At 43.4% G+C, this 25,233-nt stretch overlaps 1 protein-coding gene across 2 annotated transcripts in view; it reads left to right on the top strand.

The window, feature by feature from the left end:
- KIFAP3 (kinesin associated protein 3) overlaps positions 1-25,233 on the top strand; it is a 101,147-nt gene that overhangs the window by 9,635 nt on the left and 66,279 nt on the right. For both annotated transcript variants that reach the window (XM_066597058.1, XM_066597059.1), the window contains exons 4-7: positions 7,336-7,394; positions 16,879-17,020; positions 17,104-17,203; positions 24,689-24,813. In XM_066597058.1, coding sequence (XP_066453155.1) covers positions 7,336-7,394; positions 16,879-17,020; positions 17,104-17,203; positions 24,689-24,813 — 426 coding nt within the window. The remainder of the gene's footprint in view (positions 1-7,335; positions 7,395-16,878; positions 17,021-17,103; positions 17,204-24,688; positions 24,814-25,233) is intronic.

A 25,233-nucleotide genomic window follows, 5' to 3' on the forward strand; every position in this document is an offset into this window, starting at 1 on the left:
GTAAGTATAAAACTTTTTATAACTTCTGTATGGCTCATAATTAATGCACAATGTATATTACAAAGTGCATTAATATGGCCATACAGAAGTGTATAGACCCACTTGCTGCCGCGGGACAACCCCTTTAATAAAAGCCAGGTTTGATTCATGTTTTCACCAAAAATAGTACTTTTATGATATGATTCCTGCACTTCAACAGCATCTGGGAGCCCAAAACAGCAGCCCACGCCCCCCCCCCCCCCCCAGAAAAAATAAAATAAATAACACCAAACAATGTTGATTGTGGTGGAACAGATGAAGGCGGGTTATTTTCATCACTCACACAATTTAATTGCGACCTTGTCTGTTAGACCATCCCCATTTATAATATTGTGATATCGAAGTCTTCCCATTTTGGACATTTCTAGCCACATTGCTCAGCGAGTTTATTCTGCTGGGTTTTTAATTCTATTAGGTTTCTATTCGATCATGGTCCGTCTATGCTTCTCTCTTATTGAACTGGCCCCTTTGACATTTCCGGTTTGTGGAACACAAGTCGGTAGAACGCTTACATCATTGTTGGTCTGTGGTACACAGGCCATTGGCGAACCAATGTCAATTCCCATCCAGCCATCGCTCCTGCCCCGTCCGCCACTTCCGGTTTTCTGCTACATAATGAATGGAAAAAAAAATAACCAGAGTGGCCATTAAAAAATGTTCCAGTTTAGGAGAAGCTTAGTTGTGTACATTGGACATCCGCAGTGTATAATGTAAAATAATATGGGGAAAATAACAGAAAACACAAAGCCTCCATAATGTATTGCAAGGACCCCATAAAAACAGAATGTGGTCGTTTTTGTATTCTGGACTGGAAGGTTCTATTAAAGGGGTTTTCCAGGTTTAAAGTATTGATAAGTTATCACTTGGAATGGGACTGAGCCTGCAGGATTTTTCAAAGCCACTGCCAATGTACAGTGCTGTGTGTTTCCAGCACACATCAGCTCTGGAATATATATTGTGGGGTCAGTGAACAATTGATTGGCAGGCTTTTGACACCCAGCATCCATTTAAACTGCTGATGATGACCTATTATAGAATCGTAGATAATAGAATCGTAGAATGGTAGAGTTGGAACGGACCTCCAGAGTCATCGGGTCCAACCCTCTGCTCAGTGCAGGATTCACTAAATCCATCCCAGACAGATGTCGGTCCAGCCTTTGTTTGAAGACTTCCATTGAAGGAAAACTCACCACCTCCCGTGGCAACCTGTTCCACTCATTGATCACCCTCACTGTCTAATATCTAATTTGTGTCTCCTCCCTTTCAGTTTCATCCCATTGCTTCTGGTCTTTCCTTGTACAAATGAGAATAGGGCTGATCCCTCTGCACTGAGACAGCCCTCCAGATATTTGTAGACCGCTATTAAGTCTCCTCTCAGCCTTCTTTTTTGCAAGCTAAACATTCCCAGATCCTTTAACCGCTCCTCATAGGACATCATTTGCAGACCGATCACCATCTTGGTAACTCTTCTCTGAACTTGCTCCAGCTTGTCTGTCTTTTGGGATTATTTACCCTGGAAAAAAGACGGCTAAGGGGCGATCAAATAACTATGTATAAATACATGAGGGGACGATACAAGGATCTCTCCCATGACCTGTTTATACCCTGGACTGTGACCGTAACAAGAGGGCATCCTCTATGTCTAGAAGAAAGCAGGTTTCTTCACTAACATAGAAGGGGGTTCTTTACTGTAAGAGCAGTGAGACTGTGGAACTCTCTACCTGAGGATGTGGTGAGGCAAAATCCATAGAGGAGTTTAAGAGGGGACCAGATGTATTTCTAGAGCACTATGATATTACAGGATATAGACATTAGGTGTCCAGTGGGGTTGTTGCTCTCAAATCTTGATCCAGGGATTACTCTGGCTGCCTTATAGAGTCAGGAAGGAATTATTTTCCTCCAAAAGAGCTAAATTGGCTCGTGTTTTTTTTTTTTTTTGTTTTTTTTTTTCTGCTGTCCTCTGGACCAACAAAGGAGGTGGGGTTGAAACAGGCTGAACTAGATGGACATTGTCTTCATTCAGCCTAACATACAATGTTACTATGTTTTTAAAGTGGGGTGCCCAGAACTGGACACAGTATTCCAGATGAGGTCTGAATAAGGAAGAGTAGAAGGGGATAATGACCTCACGTGATCTAGACTCTATGCTTCTCTTAATACATCCCAGAATTGTGTTTGCCTTTTTGGCTGCTGCATCACATTGTTGACTCATGTTCAGTCTGTGATCTATTAGTATACCCAAGTCTTTTTCACATGTGCTGGGGTATATTGTCAATTTGTATTTTTAACAATGTTGTAAATGGAAGGACCTTTTTCATATTGTTAGGCAAAGGTTATTTTTTGCGGGGATGAAAAGTTGAAAATCTCCAATCTTAAAATGCATCATATATTTTGGAAATGAATAGTGAACAAAAATAAAAATGATGGAATGCTTAAAATGTATTGGATATTATATGTTTGAATGCCTGCAATGGCACAACTCGATAGTGTTCACAAACATAGCTTAGTTTAAAAAGTTTTAAAATAGTCAGTCATTGAGGCATAAGGCTGCCAATGAAGAGCAGCCTGGCCAATAATGTGTTTCACACCTCCTTTAGTATGTACTCAACATCTGTTTTAGGAGTACCTTCTAGACTCTATCGAGGGGTTAATGTAGTTAAAAGCCACTTTGTCAGTCTTCTGACATCTTCCAATTCTAATCGATAAGATGATCCAAAATTGGTGAAAATGGGGTCCTCAAATAGCTTTTCCTGGTAAGCAAGGAACGTGTCTGTGCTAAATGTGGCCACGTGAAACAGATCACTATTTTCTTGTACCATGTGTAGGATTTCCTTGATACCTGGTATGGCTGTAAAGCTTGGTCTAAAAGGTCCACCCCCTTCATGTACTAATTGTAGTCGGTGATTGACCCAGGCTTTTGTTTTGTAGTAGTAGTTCTACAACAGCTATTGTGGCATCCATAAAGACTGAGCTGAGGATAAAAAAATCCTTTTTATTCCTATGCTTAAGGTCAAGCGGTTCTCTGCTGCAAAAAAACACTTGACTCCTCCCTTTTTAATTTTGAGTTCATCAGTGATTGTGGAAACTCCTGCCAGTTTTGCCGAATGGTCTCCCAAGACCCTGCGATATATTTTTAAGCAAACTTTTAAAAAATGGTACAGCGGTATAATAATTATATATACACAGGATATAGCCTTTTTGAAATAAAGGACAAATCGGATCCCAAACAACTTTTTTTATTTATCCCAATATAGTGAGGGTATCCTGGTGGATTTGGTTTGCCATTAGCATATTCGCTAAGGCAAACTACTCGAGCGAGTAATGCCTTATGCGAGTACCTGCCCGCTCGTCTCTAAAGATTCTGGTGCTGGTGGGGGGCGGGGAGCGGCGGGAGAGAGCTGGGAGGAACGGGGGGAGATCTCTCTCTCACTCCCCCCCCCCCCCCCCCCCCCGCTCACTCCCGCAACTCGCCGCTCTCCCCCGCTGGCACCCGAATCTTTTGAGACGAGCGGGCAGGTATTCATAAAGGCTCGAGTAGTTTGCCTTAGCGAGTACGCTCGCTCATCTCTATTTGCCATCTTTCCCTTCATATCTATGGAAACATTTAACCTGTTGTATACATTTTCTAGCGTTTTAGTTCAAACTTTACCCTTTTAGATGGAATAAATTGTTTGATGTGCAGCCTTCCTTTGAATTTTATAAGGGACTCATCGATAGAAATGTATTGGTTGGGGGTGTAAAGCTTTAGAAATGTGACAGCTGTTGGACGATGGGCCTAATTTTGTATGATCTGTCAAATTATGGGGAATTCTATAGGAGGACATTGTCTGTTATCATTAAAATGCCAAAATCTCGTCAGAATTTCATATTGTGTTCTTAGAATAATGGCAGAGAAGGCTGGAGTGGTTAGTACCGGGCGGGTGGACCATTAAGAGCCTATACTTGTTTTTTTATTTGTAGCGAACCTCAGTTATTTTCTGCATCGGAGTGCTGTTTTTTTCTTTATCTGCAGAATGACTATTGTTTAACCTACATTTAAAAATGATGATCATTATCACCTGTTTGTGTCATCGTTACTTGAGCCAATCAGGCACCGGTGACTGCACCCAAACCAGAAGCTATTAGTAGAAGCCTGTTTTGGTTGTTTTATCCACTCTGGGGCATGCCATCGTTGGTGGAATGCAGAACATACATTTATGTCGCTGCTGCACAGAGCCCAGCAAGCAGCCACATAAATTTAACATCGGTGGTTAAACCTGTAAAAGCCCTTTAAGAAAGGACTAGCAAGCTAGACAGCAAATATGTAATAACACTTGTAAGCTAGGAATATCAGAAGAAGAGGATCATGATATTTTCTAAAATATGCATTGTGTTGTTATCCCTTTAGTTGAAACCAGATGGAAAACAATTGAGATATTAAAATGTGATTTTATGTCTTCTGTTATGTCGCAATTTACTTATATCCTGCATGTACATTCCACGATCTGTGTGCTCCTATACAACCAAAGAGTGAAGTATTTCTTGCTTAAGCCATTCTTGGTTTGGAGGTTTTTTTTATGTCTTACAACTTTACGCCAGCTTAATATAAGCCAGTGTTTCATTTCCTGTTCAATATCAGTCATTCTGCAGAGTGATGATGCATCAACTTTGCTTTAAACTGATGTTTTAAGAGCCAAAAAATCTCTCAAATGACACATTGTCATCCTGAATGTGGATACAATCAAATAGAGTCTGCAAATAGAGTATTATTATTTAAATGCAGCCATGTTCAGACCTATTTATTGCACAGTTTGCAAATTTTTGCAGTAGGTTTTAATCTACAGTTTAGCTTCTCTTTTTTAATGTTTATTTCTAGAGATGAGCGAGTATACTCGCTAAAGGCAATTGCTCGAGCGAGCATTGCCTTTAGCGAGTATCTCTCCCGCTCGAGACTGCAGGTTCGGGTGCCGGCGCGGGGGAGCGGTGAGTAGCGGCTGTCAGCGGGGGGGAGAGAGGGAGAGAGAGATCTCCCCTCCGTTCCGCCCCGCTCTCCCCCGCAGCTCCATGCCCGCTGCCGGCACCCGAACCTTCCGTCTCGAGCGGGCAGGTACTCGCTATGGGCAATGCTCGCTCGAGCAATTGCCTTTAGCGAGTATACTCGCTCATCTATATTTATTTCTTATTTCCATATTCTAATTAGGGCATAATAGGTCTGGCTAGGTATTTCACCACTGTTTCTGTGTGCTTAAATCCTGTAGAGTCTTTTGAATATCTTTCAGTTGGGATTTTCAGCTGGAAACTATGGTATTAGTGTATCTTGATGCCGCCAGGAATTCCGCTGCTAGGGCCTTACTACGTTAACCATATCGGGACCTAGGGGTGTGACAGGGGCGTTCCTTCTTTTAAACCCCTAGCTTCCGGTGGCGTCAAGATACACTAATACCAGAAACTATTTCATACTAAATAGTTTATACCTTCTTTGGAGTTCTAAGCTGTCAGTATCCGTGGACCTCTCTACATGTAGCCTCCAAGTCTTGAAACTCCAAGACTGCAGTTGAGGTTCTTGGGAGTCATTACCTGTTTGTTAAGGTCAGATGATCAGTTGGTTTTCTATCCATCTTTCTATCCAAGTATTTTTTGTTTCATCAGTCTCCTGATAAATCCTTTAGGCATTTTCAGCGTATTGATTAATATTGGGACAAAGTGAGTTGTAACAGCATTCAATGTTGAGCATCAATTGCAAAACTAAACAAGATTTTAAGACCCATTTACACTGACAGATGATCGCTCAAAAGCTGCTCAAACGATAGTTTGAGTGATCATCTTTGCATAGTCTATTGTAGCTAAGTAGCTAGTAAAGAGCTATGCAGGCGAAGCGGGACACCACCATTGCTCTGCAAACAATACAGCTTTTCTGCATAAGCAAATAGCTGTATTGTTCTCTGTGATTACAGCCGGTATCCCGCTGTGAACTACCAGTGGGGCACGGGCTGTAAGAATCTTATCAGCGCTGCTTACTGTGATAACAGCCTGCACTACTGATAGTTGATTGCTCAATTCAATAAAACTAGAATTGAGCGAGGAACAACTCGTGCATGAGAACTGTACGATGTCCATGCATTTAGACCCAACAATTCTTGCTCAAAAGACTGCTTTTGAGTGATTTTTGAGTGAGAATCATTGGGTCTGAATGGGCCTTAAGGTGTACAAAAACCAGAGATAACAGCGTGGTTCAATCCTAACGCTGCCCCTCAATTAATCCCTTGTAAAGCCTCATATTGAATTTGGTTATGTTTTGGGGCTCTACCCTGTAACAAGATATAGGAGAGCTAGAAAGGAGAGTTCAAAGAAAGGGATGGGAAAAGAGTTCGGTTTTACAATAAAAGGCTGGAAAGGTTTGTTTAGGATGGAGAAAAGAAGACTCCTTAGAATATATGATACAAACAACTTGCATGTGATCTATTCATTCTGAGAACTGTCTTCTACGTTCTGAGAGCCATAATGTTTAATTTGTCCATTCATATAGCCATGGAGCAGTTTGTTTTTTTGCAGAATGAGTTGCATTTTTAAAGAGGTTTTGTCATTAGAAAAAAAAATTCTATACTTACCTATTCCTCCCCAGGCAGCCGCCTTATCACATCTTCTTCTCACCCATCTTCTCCTGGCTCCCCTAGTCCTCTGTGTCACCTCACCTCCAGCCGGCTAGATTCTCTTCTTCCTGTTATGTAGCGTCCATTCGCCCCAGTTCACTTCCTGCAGGGCAGGGAACGCTACGGCACTCAGTAATGTGTTTAGACATAGCGAGAAAAGGGAGCGTTTTCTCTACTTGTCAAAGGAGATGGTGAGCAAATGGATTGGAGTAACACTGTCTCGTTCTCTTATCACTTGCAAAACATTTCCTCTAGCAAGGAGAAAAGGCGCTGCATATAAACGGACTAAATGTTACATTTTTATCTTAGATCATGCAAAACGCAACATTCTTCTCTATTGAAATCCATCAAATGAATGACTATATAATGATTGGAGTCCATGAGAGTGGATGTTTGTAGCGGTTCTACACTCTGCCTCATAGGGAGGGGCCCTAGGTAACTCTGTTTGACTGACATATGCCATTTTAGGATGAAATGAACCAACCCCTTTAGCCTCCAACTGGATGAAATAACTTTTATATATACTATAAGCCGCTTTAATGTTCTGTTCAATTTACTCTACAGCTTTTTATATTTACTCCACTATAGAATTACTGTTTGTTCTAATAATTAGGAATAACATTATTTGGAAATGTAATAACTCTTGGTCACTTGTTTCATTTTACAGAAAAGAAAGCAAAGAAGAACAGTAAGCCTAAGGACCCACCGCCATTTGAGGGAATGGAGGTAATACTTTCTAGCAGATCACTGACGTTTCTTCTTCTTCAGTTAGCAGCTTAAAGTATATTTAATATTATAAAGTAACTAAACTTTTAACCTTTTCTTTATGAATCTATGGTACAACCGAATACAGGACACTTCTTTATCCACTTATATATAATAGAAGAAGAGAGGTAGGAGCTTTATGTGCAGGGCTGTAGTATGTAGCAGAATATATTGTATCATTTGTTGTGCTCACCATTAGGCCGCCTGCAGACGGCTGGGTCGGATCCGGCTGCGAAAATTCTTGCAGCGGGACCCGACCCGCGCCCCTGCAGGGACCAGCGCGTACTCACCTGCTTCCACGGCTCCGGCTGCTTGATGTGCCAGCTGCTGGACAGCCGGCACATGCGCAGACCGGAGCCGGCGGCCGGGGAGTGAGATTTCTGTGCGGGACTCTGTGAGCCTCGCACAGAAGTAGGGCATGCCGCGATTTGTTTTCTGCGCGTGATTTCGCGCAGACAAATCGCGGCCGTCTGCCTAGGATTGCGTTTGCTAACGCAATCCTATGGCAGTTTTCACAGGCGGAAATTCCGCGGGAAATCCCGCCGTGGAATTTCCACCCGTGTGCAGGAGGCCTCAAATGTTATGTGAAACACAGCACTGATTAAGTAGAACAAATAATATCCAGGACCACTCTCTGCTTCGATCCTCTCCCACTGGGGTATCCACGGCTGTTAGTGATGGAAATTAATGTAGTGTGGATCTATATATTTATTGGTGCTGTCCATGGAAGTAATCACTAGTTGAAAGGTGGCTCATTCCTATTTATTAACTCCTTCCCAACACATATATGTGTTGTGCAGCAAGCCAGTAGTTCATCGCATTGTACATATACGGCACTGATTACCATGGCGTTCAGAAGCTGAGACCCCAGTAATTAGATTTCCTTCTTCTCCCCATCGGCACTTCCGCAATTATATCACAGGGTGCCGATGGTTGTCGTGGCAATCGGAGGTCGAATAATGGCCTCTGGGTCTGCCGTGTAAGGTGGCCTTTGAGGATTAGGCTGTACTGTCAGTGATGAACGGAACAGTGCTAATAATACTGCACTAATTAAGTAGCGCAGTGTATTATGTTTGATCCCATCTTAAAGTTCCCTCATGGAACAAACAAATGTGGTAAAAAAATATATTTTTAGTTGTAAACCCATTTTCCAAAATTAAATTAGAAAATTGCCATTTTTCTAATAAAACAGTATTATTGGAAAAAATGGTAATGATTGGTACTATAAAATTGTTATTTATCCTGTATAGTAAACACTGTTAAAAAAGAAAAACCATACCAAAATACTGCCTCATAATAAATTAAATAAAAAGCGATCAAGAAAAGCTTTTGCACCCCAAATTGGTCTAAATGAAAATGTGCACTTGTCCCACAAAAATCAAGCCCTCGTACAGCTCCATAGATGGGAGAATAAAACATGTATGACTGTCTGAATACAGCAATGCAAAAACAAATTTTTCTGTGAAAAATGCTTTAGTAGTAGTAGAATCCTAAAAAACAACAAATATATATATTTATACAAATTTGGTATCACCAGAATAAGGATTACCTAACAATTATACTGCATGGTCAACAGCATGCAAAAAGTTAAGGTGTGTGTGTATATGTGTATATGTTTTTGTGTGTGTGTATATATATATATATATATATATATATATATATATATATGTGTAAACACACACACAAAATTGCAGTTTTTGTACACCTTCGCTGCTAAAACATGCAATAGAAGTGTATCAAGCAGTAACATGCACTCCAAAATGGTGCCAATAAACATGTCTACTCACCCCCCAAAAAAAGCCCTCAGCACAGATGAAAAAAATAAATAAGTTATGTGTCTCTGAATATGGCAATGTGAAATAATGGTTTACCTGTGCAAAAACTACAAAAAAATAAACAGTATAGATATAAATTTGGTATTGCTGCAATTGCACTAACCCGCAGAAGAAGAATAACATATCACTTATACCGCACGGTGAACGGATTTTCAAAAATAAAAAATGCCAAATTTGCATTTTTTTTAACAGCTCGTCTCCTAAAAGCACAATAAAAAACAATCAAAAATTTTGTCTGCAACCCAGTATGGAACTAGTGAAAAGGGCAGCTTATCACATAAAAAACGAGCCCTCACACAGTGCCGTAGATGGGGAAAATAAATAAATATGATTCTATGAATATGGCAATGAAGAATTTGCCCAATAAAAGGAAAGCCTCAAGATTTATGAGGTGCTCCTTAATTTCTCAGGCCTGTGTTTGAGCCATATTATATACTAGGGCTACATGTGTGATATTTCTAAAAACTGCAGATTCAAGGTAATAATAAAATGTTTTGTTTATCTGCTAGAGTTTTTTTTCTGTTACAAAACAAAATGATTAAAATTGAAAATCTGCAATAAAAATGAACACTTTGTTTTCGTTCCTGTAAAACAACTAAACAGGTAAGAGAATTTGTAAATGCCGTTTTTAAAATGAGGAATAAAAAGATACAGAGAGCGCCACAGGTAGTAACGATAGATTGTAGTTATCAATTGAAAGGCTAGGCATAAAAGATGTCTCGAGTGGTTTCTTCCCTCTTTGCTCCAATCCTCTTGATATAAGATGGAGAGCTGCAAAAACAAGCCGGGGGTTCTGAAAATCGGAGCTCGCCTGGATATAAAATGGTAAAACGTCAGAAAAAAATGGCCGCGCTTACATGTAAAGTCGATGGAACGTTATTTTTTAACATTTCTTGCCATGTGGCATAAATACTGTGTTCAATTGTGATGCGATACCAAATATGTGGGTTTTTAAAAAAAAAAAAAAAAAAGGATTATTTTCACTGAACAGAGAAAAATGCACAAAAAGTTTTTTTTTTTTAATTTTTGTTTTATATTATTTTATGTCCCTGTAGGGGACCTGAATCAGAGAAGCTATGAGTGCTATGATATAAGTACTGCAATGCATTATCGCCTACAGTAGCGGTCTCGGGCCATGGCAATTCATCGGCCCTCTGCAATTACATAGTTAAGGGCAAATTGAGTCACAGAGGGACTGTGTTCCCTCTGTGAACCTTTTGCATGCTCTGATTTACATTGATTGTGGCATCTGCCCTTTTCTCACGGTGGACAAGCTAAAAACGTTCACTGTTGCCCTCATCCACTCTCGGCTCGATTACGGCAACTTGCTGCTGATCAGCCTCCCCCACGCCAGACTTTCCCCTCTCCAATCCATCCTGAATGTGGCAGCCAGGCTTATCTTCCTGTCCAGCCGCTACTCGGACGCCTCTGCCGTGTGCCAGTCACTGTATTGGCTGCCCGTCAAATACAGAATTCAATTTAAACTCACCACCCTTATTCACAAAGCTCTCCACAGCACCGTGCTGCCCTGCATTGCTTCCCTCATCTCAATTCAGCCCCCAGCCCACGCCCTGCGCTCCACTAATGATATCAGACTAAGTGTCCCTTCAATTCGAACCTCTCATTCCCACCTCCAAGACTTCTCCAGAGTAGCACCAGTCCTCTGGAACGCATTACCCAAAACTATCCGGGCAATCACTGACACACAAAGTTTCAGGCGTGCCCTAAAAACGCACCTCTTCAGGGAGGCATACCATATCCCCTAAACCAAACCCCTCGGTACTCCGCCTCATAGCATGCTGCTTGTCATACTGACTGCGATCCCTGCTAGCTGTAATCAACTTCTCCCTGCAGTCACACCAATTCAGCCACTATACAGCCCAATTTGACTATTGTCTATGTGTATAGCACCCCTCGCTCTCCATCTCGCGATACTGTGCATGGTATCTCCAGCCCCTTTACCTTCTGTATCACCCCATTATTTGTAGTATGTAAGCTTGTTGGAGCAGGACCCTCACCCCTACTGTTTCCACCAATTGATTACTACATGTAACTGTGGTTGTGTTTTTATTCCCCCTGTCTAGTAAGCGCTGCGGAATATGTTGGCCCTATATAAATAAAGATTATTGTTATTATTACTGTATTATTATTATGTAGGGCGTTAACAGCGGGGATCGGTGTTCTCACTTGTTGCATTGGGAAGGCGGCTGTCAGTCACAGCTGGCTCCCACCGTGGATGGTGCACGCTCAGCTTAGGTTTACGTCCTGTTGCGTTAATTACCACCCTGCCAGTATGTAAACTTACGCCCTGTGGCATTTAGGGGTTTAAAAATAGATTTAGGCTATTTTCATCAAAATTAAAAGAATTTTCACAATAATTACTTATTTTTAATGCCCAAAATAAAAGGAAGCTTGTAAAATGTTCTGAATGTACAGTGCACATGTGTTAAATGTCATTTTTTAACTATTTTGCGGGGCATAATTATCCATCTTATTTGCAAAAATAGCACATTTTTTGAAATGCTCTATAAATTTAGGATTTCTTTTAAATAACTGAATGCAAAACATATGAACCGAAATTCACCACTAGCATAAAGTACAATGTGTCGTGAAAAAAACAATCTGAGAATCATTTGCATAAGTAAAAGCATCCCAAAGTTATTACCACTTAAAGTGACACATGTCAGATTTGAAAAGTGGGGCCTGGTCAGGAAGGCCAAAACTGGCTGCAGGGGGTATGGGTTAAATACCATATACTATGTGATATGGACCAAAATAAAGGAAGAAGTCCTTTTTCAACTGGTAATTCCTTCCACAGACTGCACCAACCAGTGTATTGGCTAACACTATAGTCACTTATCTGCCACTTTTCCACCTGCACCCTGCACCGAATCGTCACTCTGAATGTATTGATAAAATCCATACAACAGTCTCAGTACTGTTGTATAATACCGTCTATGATGCTGCTCCTTTTTGAAAATCTGAAAATTAGAAATCGAGCCCACAGATGGAGAAAACTGCTACAGAATACAGGATACAAGTCATATAATGGCCAGATGTGCTGTCATTCATCATGTACACACACTATGGTTTATTCTGAAAAGTCATCCAAAAGTTTAATTATGCTTTAAATGCTAGCATATTATTTGGTCCCCTACAGTGGTACAATTAAAGGGATAATTCTTGTACAGAGAGAAATGAAAAAAAGGCTTATTAATCCCTATTTATGGGCATCAAGACCAAGTGGGTGGGCATGGCCTGGCTATGAATGAGTGGAGATGTGCTTCATCTTGGCTCCCATTCTGAATTTGGCCCAGCGTACTTATTTCTTTTACCTTCACGACCCGCAAAAACCTTTCCATGGGGGACAAAAAGAAAAACTCACAGCAGAGCTTCCAGACTGTGGATATTCTGCCTTCCACTCATGGTATCGGTGGTTTCTCTCCAGCAACACAGGTCTGATGGATGAACAACAGCCTACTACTCCTAGCTCCCGCTGTGACAGCTGTATCTCCTCTTCTGCGGGCGCCTGTCAAGCGTGCCCTCCCAGAATTGCCAGCCAGTGGAGTCCCTTGGCATATCAGGGCACTGACTCCGCTGCAGCCAGTGCCCCAGGATCTTCCTCTTCCCGGCTTCCACTGCAGACTTCCCAATGCCCAGTGGTAGTGGGCAGGCTGCTGGCTGGGTGTAACTTGGTGCTGTTGCTGTTTTTGCTTCTACTGATAGCGGTGACTCTACTGGACTAGTAAATTCCAGCTGGCAGAACCATAGGCAAGGGATTATGCATCCTTTGGTAGACTCCATAACATCTCGGCCTAACATGGCATCTGGAGCAGGGACTCTTGAGGTGATACGGGCTATTTCCCTATAATCAGCATTGAGTGCTAGCTCTTCCTTTTGTTGATGTGCAATCAGAAAAAATTGCTTAAAAAGTTATGTGTGCCCTAATATGGTACCAAAAACTACAGATCACCTTTCAAAAGACAAGCCCTCACAAGGCTCCGCTGATTTAAAAAAATAAAAAAGTTATGGGTGTCAGAATATAGTGATAGTTCTTATTTATTAAAAGTAATAATGCTAAAAAACTGTATTAAATTTGTGTTGCTACATATGTACTGACCCGCAAAAGGAAATGATTCTAATATTTGCTGCACCAGAAACACTGTAGAAACGTACCCAACCACCACCCTCCCAAAAAGAAAAAAAATGGTGCAATTGTGTTTTCTTTTCTTCTTCACCCCACTTAAACTTTTTTTAAACACATTTTAAGCACATTATAGAAGGCGTTAAATGGTAGTATTAAAAAAAACAGCTTGTCCCTCAAAAACAAGCCCTCATACTGCTTATTGACAGAAAAATAAAGTTATAGCTTTTTAAAACAGGTGAGGAAAATTTGTGAAATTGCGGGTTTTCTAAGGGATAATAATGGTAATAGTCTTTATTTACATAGTACCAATATATTCCGCAGTGCTTTATGTCAGACTAGGCTTTATTCTGTTTTGTGTATCCTCTGTCTGCATGGCTCTTACTAAATAGACCAAGCGCACTAATAAGCTACAACAATTTGCGCAGTCTGGCACTATGACAGATCCTCAATCTGGTGTGTCTACTAAATCTCAAGGGTGATACCCTTGGCCCAACTATTATGGATGTACTTAAGGAAAAAACGGAGTGTCAGTCTGCACTCACTGAAAAAATAGATGCTTAGCAGTCCGACTTAAGCTTGTTACGATTTCCCACGGAAATTTCCATTGAGGACATTCTGTAGCATTTCCTCCACGTGTAAACTTACCCCAGTATTAATAGTAACCCTCCAGAGTGGCCCCAGCGGTAATAGTAACCCCTCAGAGTGGCCCCAGCGGTAATAGTAACCCCTCAGAGTGGCCCCAGCGGTAATAGTAACCCCTCAGAGTGGCCCCAGCGGTAATAGTAACCCCTCAGAGTGGCCCCAGCGGTAATAGTAACCCCTCAGAGTGGCCCCAGCGGTAATAGTAACCCCTCAGAGTGGCCCCAGCGGTAATAGTAACCCCTCAGAGTGGCCCCAGGGGTAATAGTAACCCCTCAGAGTGGCCCCAGGGGTAATAGTAACCCCTCAGAGTGGCCCCAGGGGTAATAGTAACCCCTCAGAGTGGCCCCAGGGGTAATAGTAACCCCTCAGAGTGGCCCCAGGGGTAATAGTAACCCCTCAGAGTGGCCCCAGGGGTAATAGTAACCCCTCAGAGTGGCCCCAGGGGTAATAGTAACCCCTCAGAGTGGCCCCAGGGGTAATAGTAACCCCTCAGAGTAGCCCCAGGGGTAATAGTAACCCCTCAGAGTGGCCCCAGGGGCAATAGTAACCCCTCAGAGTGGCCCCAGGGGCAATAGTAACCCCTCAGAGTGGCCCCAGGGGCAATAGTAACCCCTCAGAGTGGCCCCAGGGGCAATAGTAACCCCTCAGAGTGGCCCCAGGGGCAATAGTAACCCCTCAGAGTGGCCCCAGGGGCAATAGTAACCCCTCAGAGTGGCCCCAGGGGCAATAGTAACCCCTCAGAGTGGCCCCAGGGGCAATAGTAACCCCTCAGAGTGGCCCCAGGGGCAATAGTAACCCCTCAGAGTGGCCCCAGGGGCAATAGTAACCCCTCAGAGTGGCCCCAGGGGCAATAGTAACCCCTCAGAGTGGCCCCAGGGGTAATAGTAACCCCTCAGAGTGGCCCCAGGGGTAATGGTGACAGCCCTCCGAGCGGCCCCAGGGGTAATGGTGACAGCCCTCCGAGCGGCCCCAGGGGTAATGGTGACAGCCCTCCGAGCGGCCCCAGCGGTAATGGTGACAGCCCTCCGAGCGGCCCCAGCGGTAATGGTGACAGCCCTCCGAGCGGCCCCAGCGGTAATGGTGACAGCCCTCCGAGCGGCCCCAGCGGTAATGGTGACAGCCCTCCGAGCGGCCCCAGCGGTAATGGTGACAGCCCTCCGAGCGGCCCCAAATTCTTTGCTTAGCTATGGAGGCAAGAGGGCTAGCCATTCCCTAGTTTTACTGTTACTATTTGGCTAGCCAGTTGGTAGTTGGTGTATGTAGGATGGTGGCTGTCTTCTTCAGATTATAATTCAGTAGTGGGCCTTGAATGTATAGTAGTGGGTCCTAAACAAAGTCTGAGAGACCTGTTGTTGATGAGTCCTGCTTCCTGTGTAATTGCTATGCCCGTGAGGGTCACTCAGAAATCTGGAATATTGACCTCCATTTAATACCTGATGAGGTGACTAAATGGTCCCCCTCATACTTCCTAATGATGCAACCAATATCTACCACACTTACAATACTTACCAGACTCTGAATTTTGGGGACATTATGCAATTACTACTCTCTACCTTCTTCGTTGTTCTGGTTATTTTTTATTTTTTTTTTATAGATACCTTCAACTTTATCATGCCATTAGGGCCCAATTTGGTGATTTGGCAATTCCCCTCACCTTGACTTTGCTTGGCGGGACTAGTTCAGATGGCCACCTTTTTGAGGCCAGCTTCTATAGACACTTGGCGCAAAGCTTTGCCTGTTGAGAAATAGAGCTCTTGGGTGACGGGAGCCTGATATACCAGACCCAGATTGGATGATCAGGGAGACTTTCTGGCTGGCTCTAGTCGCCTTTTAATTCGTGCTATAGATCAACTAATACTAAAAAATAATAAAAGTTAAATTCCTTACACTCCTTCTCGATTTGCATACTGTGGGTTTGTCCCCTAATGTGGATTGTCTGGGATGTTTGATGGGTTCAAGTATGGTCATGCATATGTTCTGGGTATACCACGTTCTGAGGGACTACTGGTGTGATGTCCTTGAGTCGCATCTGGGAGTCCTTTTATATCCCAAAGTGTTCCTCTTTGTCCTTGTGGGAGACATCCAAGCTAATGTAGCAGTTTGCTTTTCTTTTTAAATAAATTGTTACTTTTTATGCTAAAAATGTAATATTGCTTAATGGGAAGCATCCTAAAAACCCTACTGAAGTTGCCTGCATACATGAAGTAAATAATCTTGTGTCTATGTGCAAATTTACATACATGGTTCAAGACTGTCCTGACAAATTTGCTAAGGTGTGGGGTCGTTGGGTTGACTACCCTAATACTGTTTTAAGTGTATCTGACTAATTTATCCTGTCTGGGAATGTTAGAAGACTTTTTATGGGCCTGTTTGTTCTATTGGCAGTCGCGCTGTGGGCGGGGTTTGTTTCTTACGTCATCGTTCCTCGGTTGGCAATCATAGTTTTCCTTTTTTGGTTTATAATGACTATTAAAAAATGGGCTCCTCTACTGCAGAGAAATATATGCAACCCTTTATTGTGCTACATTGTTGTTTTGACATTGTAAAATGGTCCCTTTGTTTTGTACTCTAATTACTGTCTTTCGGATTGAATGTTCTTTCTATTGTGCTGCACAAATTGCCCAATGAACATTCCTTTATAAAACCAATTGCCAAATTTTACATACTAGACTATAGTGTTTTGTCTAAACCTTCTTCAGAGTCAGTCCCATCCTGTGTATTTCTATGTAAACCATTAGATTACTCAGTTAACTATTCCTTTTAGCCATTTTCAAGGCAAATGCAGTGTTGCTATTTCTTATTAATCCATTCACATTTTCAGATTGATGAAATTTCTAATATCAATGACATGGATGAATACATCGAGTTGCTTTATGAAGATATTCCAGATAAAGTTCGCGGTTCAGCTTTAATTCTTCAACTTGCAAGAAACCCAGACAATTTGGAAGAGCTATTGCTCAATGGCAAGTATTTTCCCTAATGAAGCGTCGTGGTAGATTGTCCATCGACGGGACTGAGACATTTTTTTGTTCACTTTTCTCCTCAGAAACTGCCCTAGGAGCCCTAGCTCGTGTATTACGGGAAGATTGGAAGCAAAGCGTCGAGCTTGCCACAAATATAATCTATATTTTTTTCTGCTTCTCAAGGTAATTCTCATTAACCTGTGACTCTGGTATAGGTATAGGATAGCATTCCTTATGGGAGTTTTTTCCTCTTATTGTGGTTTGCTAGTTTTCAGAATTTCCAGGGCGTCATCCCGACGGCCCCATTACGTATGGAGGTTGTCCTCTGACCCAGGTAGGGACAGGAAGAGTTTAAAAGCACCTCCCCTTTCCACCATGCTTTAGTGTCTTCCTGTCCCTACGGTGGGACAGAGGAGCAGCTACCAAGCAGGAAGAAAAAAAATCCTTACCGCACGCTGTGCGATCCCCCTGGAGGAGTAGAGGTCGGGGCTGCACACTCTCGAGTCCCTGCATCCCCGACCTGCGCCGCCGACAGAGCCGTAAGTCGCCTCAGCAGCGCTGGTCTCCCTCGCGCGGTCCGCTTGTTCGGGCCGCCGCTGCCGCGATGGAATAGTTCCTCCTGGCAGGGGAACGGCAACGGCGGCCTCCCTGGTCCTCGGCGCGCATAGCGGTGATGTCATCCGGCGTGGTGACATCACGTGCTCAACGTAGGGGGCGTGGCTCCCGGCGAGAACCCGGAAATGGGCGCCAAATTCAAAAATCCTCCCCATATAAGCAGGCTAAGCTCCATGGAGGATCCTGCTGACTTCCAGACAGTGTATGTGAGTATGTCTACCCGCGACAGCTCAGCACGAGAGGGAGAGACTGAAACCCTACAAACTGTAAGTAGGCTATATGCCAAAAGGAATGCGCAAAATTGTCACTTGTACAAGTATGGATGCATATATGTTCCCTTTTTCTCTCCCCTCTCCCCCACTTTGCATGGGTAGATGGATAAGGAAGGTCCAAAGAAAAGGACCCGAGAAAAAAATCTAAAAAATGCGTCCTCTGCAGCAAAAGGCTCGAGGAGAGCTATAAAAAGCCCCTATGCGAGGAATGCACGGGGAAAATACTTGCAGAAGAAAAAGCGGCGTTTAAATCTGACATCTGCTGCATGATCAGGGAAGAACTGCAGGCCTCCATGGCGTCCCTTCCCCAGGCCCAGCCAGGTCCGTCACGGGTCCCTAAAAGACCAAGGCAGACCGAATCGGCAAGCTCAGTCTCCGGTGAATCACTGGAGCTCCTGTCTGAAGGAGAATTAGAGGACCCACCAGTTCCCGTAGAAGATGAGAGAAAATATTATTTCTCATCAAGCGACATTGCGCACCTCATCAAGGCGGTGAGGGAGACAATGCAAATAGAAGAGGATAACCCGCCTAGGACAATCCAAGATGAGATGTTCGGCGGCCTCCGATCCAGGAGAAAGACCATGTTCCCGGTCAATCACACCCTGCAGCAAGTGATCGCGGATGAATGGCAAGAGCCGGAAAAAAGAATAGCGGTTTCAAGAGAAATCCGAAACCGGCTCGCGTTCGCTACTGAGGACGTCCGCCTGCACAGGGAGACCCCTAAGGTGGACATCCAAATTGCAAAAGTGGCCAAGAAAACCCTCTTGTCCTTTGAGGACACTTCCCAGCTGTCTGATCCCATGGATAAAGAGATCAACGGATTAATGAAGAAAGCCTGGGAGGCAACATCCCTTACCATTGAGGCCAACATAGCCTCAACTTCTGTGGCCAGATCCATGGTGCTATGGCTAAACAGGCTGGAAGCCTCCATCAAGGATCGGGCCCCCAGGGAGGAGTTAGCCAGTTGTCTTCCCCTTCTAAAAATGGCGACCGCTTTCCTGGCTGACGCATCAGCGGAGACAGTGAAATACGATGCAAAAACCGGAGTCCTCAGCAACTCAGCGAGAAGGGCATTATGGCTGAAGACGTGGGCCGCAGATATAACCTCTAAAAACAAACTCTGCGCCATCCCCTTCCAAGGGGAATACATGTTTGGGCCCGTCCTGGACAAAATCCTAGAGAAAGTCGGCGACAAGAGTAAGACCCTGCCCGACAGACAACCTTTCAGGAAGCCACCCTTTCCGAGGAGGACACGCCAGCCACCTCCCGAAGTTAAAGGAAAAGGGAAGACTGGAAGATGGTCGTATCCCAAGGGAGGTCGGGGTAAGGAAGCTCAACCCTCTCCTGAACAAACAGGGGGTAGATTAGCGGGCTATCTAAGCCAGTGGCAGGGGATAACATCTAACCCCCGGGTACTCCAAATAATCGAAGCAGGGTACCGAATCGAGTTCCACTCTCTACCCCCTAGGAGATTCCTCATAACCTCCCCTGGGTCCCGACAGGAACAAGGGAACCTCATAAAAGGTGTACAGGAACTCAAGGACTTGGGGGTCATTACACAAGTCCCTGATCATGAAAGGGGTGAGGGATTCTATTCCCCCCTATTTCTAATTAAAAAAAACAAACGGTTCCATTAGGACTATCTTTAACCTTAAAGCCCTAAATAAATTTATTTTATACAAAAAATTCAAGATGGAAACAGTAAGATCTATTGTCTCACTAATAGACCGGGATAGTGTAATGTGCACTATAGATCTCAAAGATGCATATTACCACGTCCCAATAGCTGGAGCCCATCACAAGTACCTGAGATTCGCTCTGCGGGAGGGTGACAGGATCCAACATTATCAATTCACGGCCCTTCCATTCGGAATTTCCACCGCCCCTCGGGTGTTCACAAAGATCATAATAGAGATGGTAGCCTATTTCAGACGGAACCAAATCCGTATATTTCCATATCTGGATGACTTCTTGTTAGTGTCAAGGACAGAGAAGACTATACGTATAGACCTATCCATGGTCTTGTCTACCCTAAACAGTTTAGGGTGGGTAGTCAATAAACAAAAATCCGACCTGAATCCAGATACACAGAAGGTATACCTGGGTGTATTGCTAGACTCCCACATCCAGGAATCCCGGCTTCCATCATCTAGGAAGGAAGACCTCATCCAAAGAGTAAACTCCCTCTGTCAGGCTACGACGGTTTCTATTAGAAAAACAATGAAGGTGCTGGGCATTCTGACAGCCTGCATTCAGATAGTCCCATGGGCACAAGCCCATACCCGGCAACTACAAGGATTTATCCTTGCCAACTGGGACAAACGGCAGACATCCCTGGATAAGAAGGTGAGCCTGTCCGTCCGAGTCAGAGTCCCTACGCTGGTGGACCTCGCAGAGGAACCTAAGCAAAGGTACCTCCTGGTCACAAGAACCTACTGTACCCATCACAACAGATGCCAGCAAAACGGGATGGGGAGCGCAAGTAGCCGACCAAAATCTACAGGGAATCTGGGACCCCCAAGTAGCTAAGCGATCATCAAATTTCAGAGAATTGAGGGCAATTTGGGAGGCCCTTCAGGCAGCAGAACCCCTTGTAAGAGGAAGGCATATAAAAATCCTGACTGATAATATGACAGCTCTGTCGTTTGTTCGTCACCAGGGGGGAACGCGACACCCACACCTGCAGCAACTGGCGACAAAGATACTCCGCTGGGCGGAATCCAACGTGCTGTCTCTCTCAGCAATCCATCTAAAAGGGTCCACAAACGTCGCTGCCGACTTCCTGAGCAGACAGAGCATCCTTCCAGGAGAATGGGGGCTGAACCAGCGAGTCTTCGACCAACTAATCTGCCAGTGGGGAGAGCCGCAGATAGACCTGTTCGCCACAAAGAAAAATTCAAAGTGCCGAGACTTTTACTCGCTGAACCCAAAAGACAATCCGTGCGGGGTAGATGCCCTGTCCCAAAACTGGGACATGGACCTAGCCTATGGCTTTCCCCCCTTCCCACTGATCCCCCACACCCTCAGAAAAATCCAAACCAGCCGGGTGTCAGTCATACTAGTTGCCCCTATGTGGGACAAAAGGCCCTGGTATCCTCTGCTAAAAGCCTTGACTATTCGGGGTCCACTCCTACTACCAGCCGTGGAAGATCTCCTGCTCCAGGGCCCGCTAACATACCCGGGGGTCGATAAATTTAAGCTAGCAGCATGGATGCTGAAAGCATGATACTGCGTGGGAAGGGACTCTCCCATAATGTAATTAACACCCTGACAAAAACCCGTAAACCTATCACTACAGCCATTTATGATAGGGTATGGAAGAAGTTCACAGACTTCTGCAAGATAGAGCCAGGAAAAATCCCAGGGATTGACATACCGGCAATCCTGGAATTTTTACAGGTAGGCCTGGAGAAAGGCCTTAGCCCTAGAACCCTTAAGGTTCATACAGCAGCACTAGGGTCCTACCTAGATTTCGCTTTGGCAGAACACCGCTGGGTGCGTAGATTTCTCAAAGGGGCAGAAAGACTCTGACCCTTTATTAGAGAAACCTTTCCTACCTGGGACCTAAATATAGTCCTAAATAGTTTTTGCCAACCCCCCTTTGAAGCCCTCTTCCAACTTTCCCCGAGACTACTCACGCTAAAAGTTACCCTTTTAGTCGCTATAACTTCGGCTCTGAGAATAGGGGAAATACAAGCGCTATACTGTATTGAACCATACATGGTAATACAAGATGACAGAATTACCTTCAAACTGGACCCGGCCTTCCTACCGAAGGTAGTGTCAAGTTTTCATAGGGAGCAGACGATTACTCTGCCTTCCTTCTGTCAAAATCCCCGCAATGAAAAAGAACGAGAATTTCATAGCCTAGATGTTAGGAGAGCCGTTCTAGCGTATATAGAGGCTACCCGCTCTTTCCGTAAAAATAATAACCTCTTTATCCAATTTCAGGGGCCGGCAAAAGGAAAGACGGCATCTAAGAGCACCATTGCGAGGTGGATCAAGACGGCCATCCAAGAGGCATATAAAGCCAGGGGTCTCAATCCTCCGGGAAAAATTAGAGCCCACTCCACACGCTCTCTCTCCTCCTCTTGGGCAGAAAAAGGCCAGGCGTCTGCCGAGCAGATTTGCAAAGCGGCGACCTGGTCTAGTATACATACATTTATCCGACACTACAGGGTTAACGTCCAGTCGGATAAAGACCTGGGCTATGGACGAAAAGTCCTTCAGGCAGTAGTCCCGCCCTAAAGCCACGTATAATTTGGTATACTCCATACGTAATGGGGCCGTCGGGATGACGCCCTGGAAAGATACGGATTACTTACCGGTAGTCCCATTTCCAGGAGTCATCACGACGGCCCATAGTTCCCTCCCTTCTAGTTTAATTTGTTTTTCAAATGTAAATATGACCGAATAAAGGTAAAATTTGGTTTAGTAAACATTGTCCACCGTAATAATTTGTAAGTCACTAAAGCATGGTGGAAAGGGGAGGTGCTTTTAAACTCTTCCTGTCCCTACCTGGGTCAGAGGGCAACCTCCATACGTAATGGGGCCGTCGTGATGACTCCTGGAAATGGGACTACCGGTAAGTAATCCGTGTCTTTTCCAAAAGTAAGCTATATCTGTTGGAAATGTTTCAGTTTATCTGCACAGCTCTTCCCAAACAAATGCTCATACTGCAGGGAAGATGCAGCTACCACATATGTGTAGGTCCAAGTGAACATACGCTCACAAATTCTGGATTTCAGCAACATAAATTAGAAAAAGTTCTATAAGGCTGGTTTCACATACATTGTTTTATATGGATACTTATCACTTAGAAAACAAACTTGACATGTGGCCGTGACACGGCAGAAGTTTTGATCAGAGGGGATTTAATCCGATGCATGTGTTTTTTATGGACTAAAGCTGCAGCACCGGGGAGTGACCTGGGGTTGCTGATGGCTTGGAGCAGTGATCGTGGTGGCTGTTGACCAAACCCCAGTTACGTGATCACCGTTGTTAAATGAATAACTGTAATCACCACAAACTGAGATAAAAAGTGAAAATCAGCTTGTTTCATCTCCTCTCACAGTTCCATTTGGTGAGAAGAGATAAAACATGGTACGGCAGGCCTCCTGGAGTCTCTCCCACTGCCAGTCTTCAGCAACCCCACCCCCCGCAAGTTGTTTGTAACGCTGTTGAGGTGTTACTTGATTACGTGAGGTTAGTCACAATTTATTTTTCTTTATTAAGCCCTTAAGGACCAAGCGCGGTAAATTTGTCCTAGGCTTTTATCCCAGCCGATAGCAAAAGTATGGTGCGGGATTAAAGCTCCTGCTCCTGCAATCAAGCAGGAGCAGGTCAGGCCCTCGGATGTTAGACACAGTCGAGGACCTGGAGGAGAAGACAAGTGGTTTTAACAAGCGCTATGTACTAAAGAGGGAAAGCGGAAGTATTACTTCCGCTATTCGACCCGGCGATCACGGGACTGCAGATCCTGATCAGCTCTGCCAGTGACTTTTCTCCCTATAGGAGAAGTAAACTGGGTTTACTTTGTATGCCCCAGCTACAGTTGAAAAGTGTGAAATTAAAAAAAAAAGACAATGTGAATGCCCCCCCAGAGGTCTTATATGACATCATGGAGGACATAGATGGTAAAAAAAATAATTACAATAATAAGTTTTAAAAAACTATAAAATCAAACAAGAATATATACCTAAAAAAGAAAATCACGCGACACACCTCCGACGCCAACCAAAAACATCTCTATATGTGCCCTGTAATGTAAAACTATACAAATTATATATCAAAACATCTGAAACTAAATGAGGAACCCATTCTCATACTTTTTTTTTTTATGTAAGAAAAATCTATTTTTAAAAAATTCTTTTTAGCTTTTTACCAATAATAAAACAAAAAAGAAAAAAAAACTCAGTGAAAAAAGATATAAAAAAATAGCCCTATATATAATGGAAAAATAAATGCAGCAAAACTAATTTTGGTAGCGCAAGAAAAAGAATAGGGCAGTAAAACCACCACATGGATAAAATCCCTAAAAAGTGTCTGGTATTTTAGAACCGAAACAGCCTGGTCCTTAGGGGGTTAAAAAAAGTGTAAGTAAATTTTTGTATTCAGATTTTGTTTCACGATGCTTGATAAAGAGGTCTAAGTAGTCTCAAAAACTTGCTATTGGTTATCTTCTTTTCAGTCGATCATTAAAAGGTATCAACTGAAGACTCTCACTACTTATCTTTTTTAAGACATTTTTTGTGTAATCATACCAGATATTTACACACAAAACACCAACAAAAATAGAGCTTAGGTGGAATCTGTATTGAATTTTTCTATATGGAGGTTTCCGCAAACCCCAAGACAGAAATCTTGGCTAAGCCACTAAGCTGAATTTCACTTCAGTATACTGAAGAGCAATACATGGATTTAGCCCTTTTTCAATCATGTCCTACTTATACAAGGGGGGGACTCATTAGAAGAGACAGCTCCGATACTTTTGGCAACTTGATTGCATAATATATGGTAGTGACTCCGGTCATTCTTGTTTGACACCACATTCAACTTATCGTACATTAGTTACATGTTCTATACTGCTCTCCAGGATGAGCCGGTCTCTTGGAACCTGGTGAGGGTGGCTTCATTTTCCTTTTAATTTATACAATTTGTAATCATTAGTTACATTAGCTTTCTATTTGGTAGTCCATATGGCTTACAATAGCTACCCTGCTTGAACTAAAAACTAGATCTTTTACTAAAGTTGTTTCCTTTTTTCCCCATGTTCTTATAGCTTTTCTCAGTTTCATGGATTAATAACGCATTATAAAATTGGAGCACTTTGTATGAACATCATTGACCACGAGTTAAAGCGCCATGAACTATGGCAAGAAGAATTGGCCAAGAAGAAGAAAGCAGATATCCTTGGAAAATGTTAACAAATTTGACTTGGCTATATATGAAGCCATTGTTGCATAATTTTGTAGTTTTGGAACCTATCTCTAACAGCGTGGCATTTAACAACATATTTCACCTTCCTAAGACTTTAAATGAAATTTTACCTCTCCAACACAGGAAGTCCACAGGAACTTACAAATAGCTCTCTGGCCTGTCCTAGGTGATTGAGCCATCAACAGGGTTGTCATGGCTTTTTATTTGTTGCTGTTAGAGGTTTTTTCTGGGACTTAAGAAATTGACAGGCTTAGAATTGTGTAGCAGAAAGAAAAAAGTCATACTCACCTATTCTAGGCACTCCCTGTTTGGCGCTGGGGCTCTTGTGACCACCACTTGGAACCAGGAAGAACTAGGCTGACAGCTACGTGACGTTCATTTTGTACG

This window comes from Eleutherodactylus coqui, chromosome 3 (assembly GCF_035609145.1).
Source record: "Eleutherodactylus coqui strain aEleCoq1 chromosome 3, aEleCoq1.hap1, whole genome shotgun sequence".
NCBI classification, from domain to species: domain Eukaryota; kingdom Metazoa; phylum Chordata; class Amphibia; order Anura; family Eleutherodactylidae; genus Eleutherodactylus; species Eleutherodactylus coqui.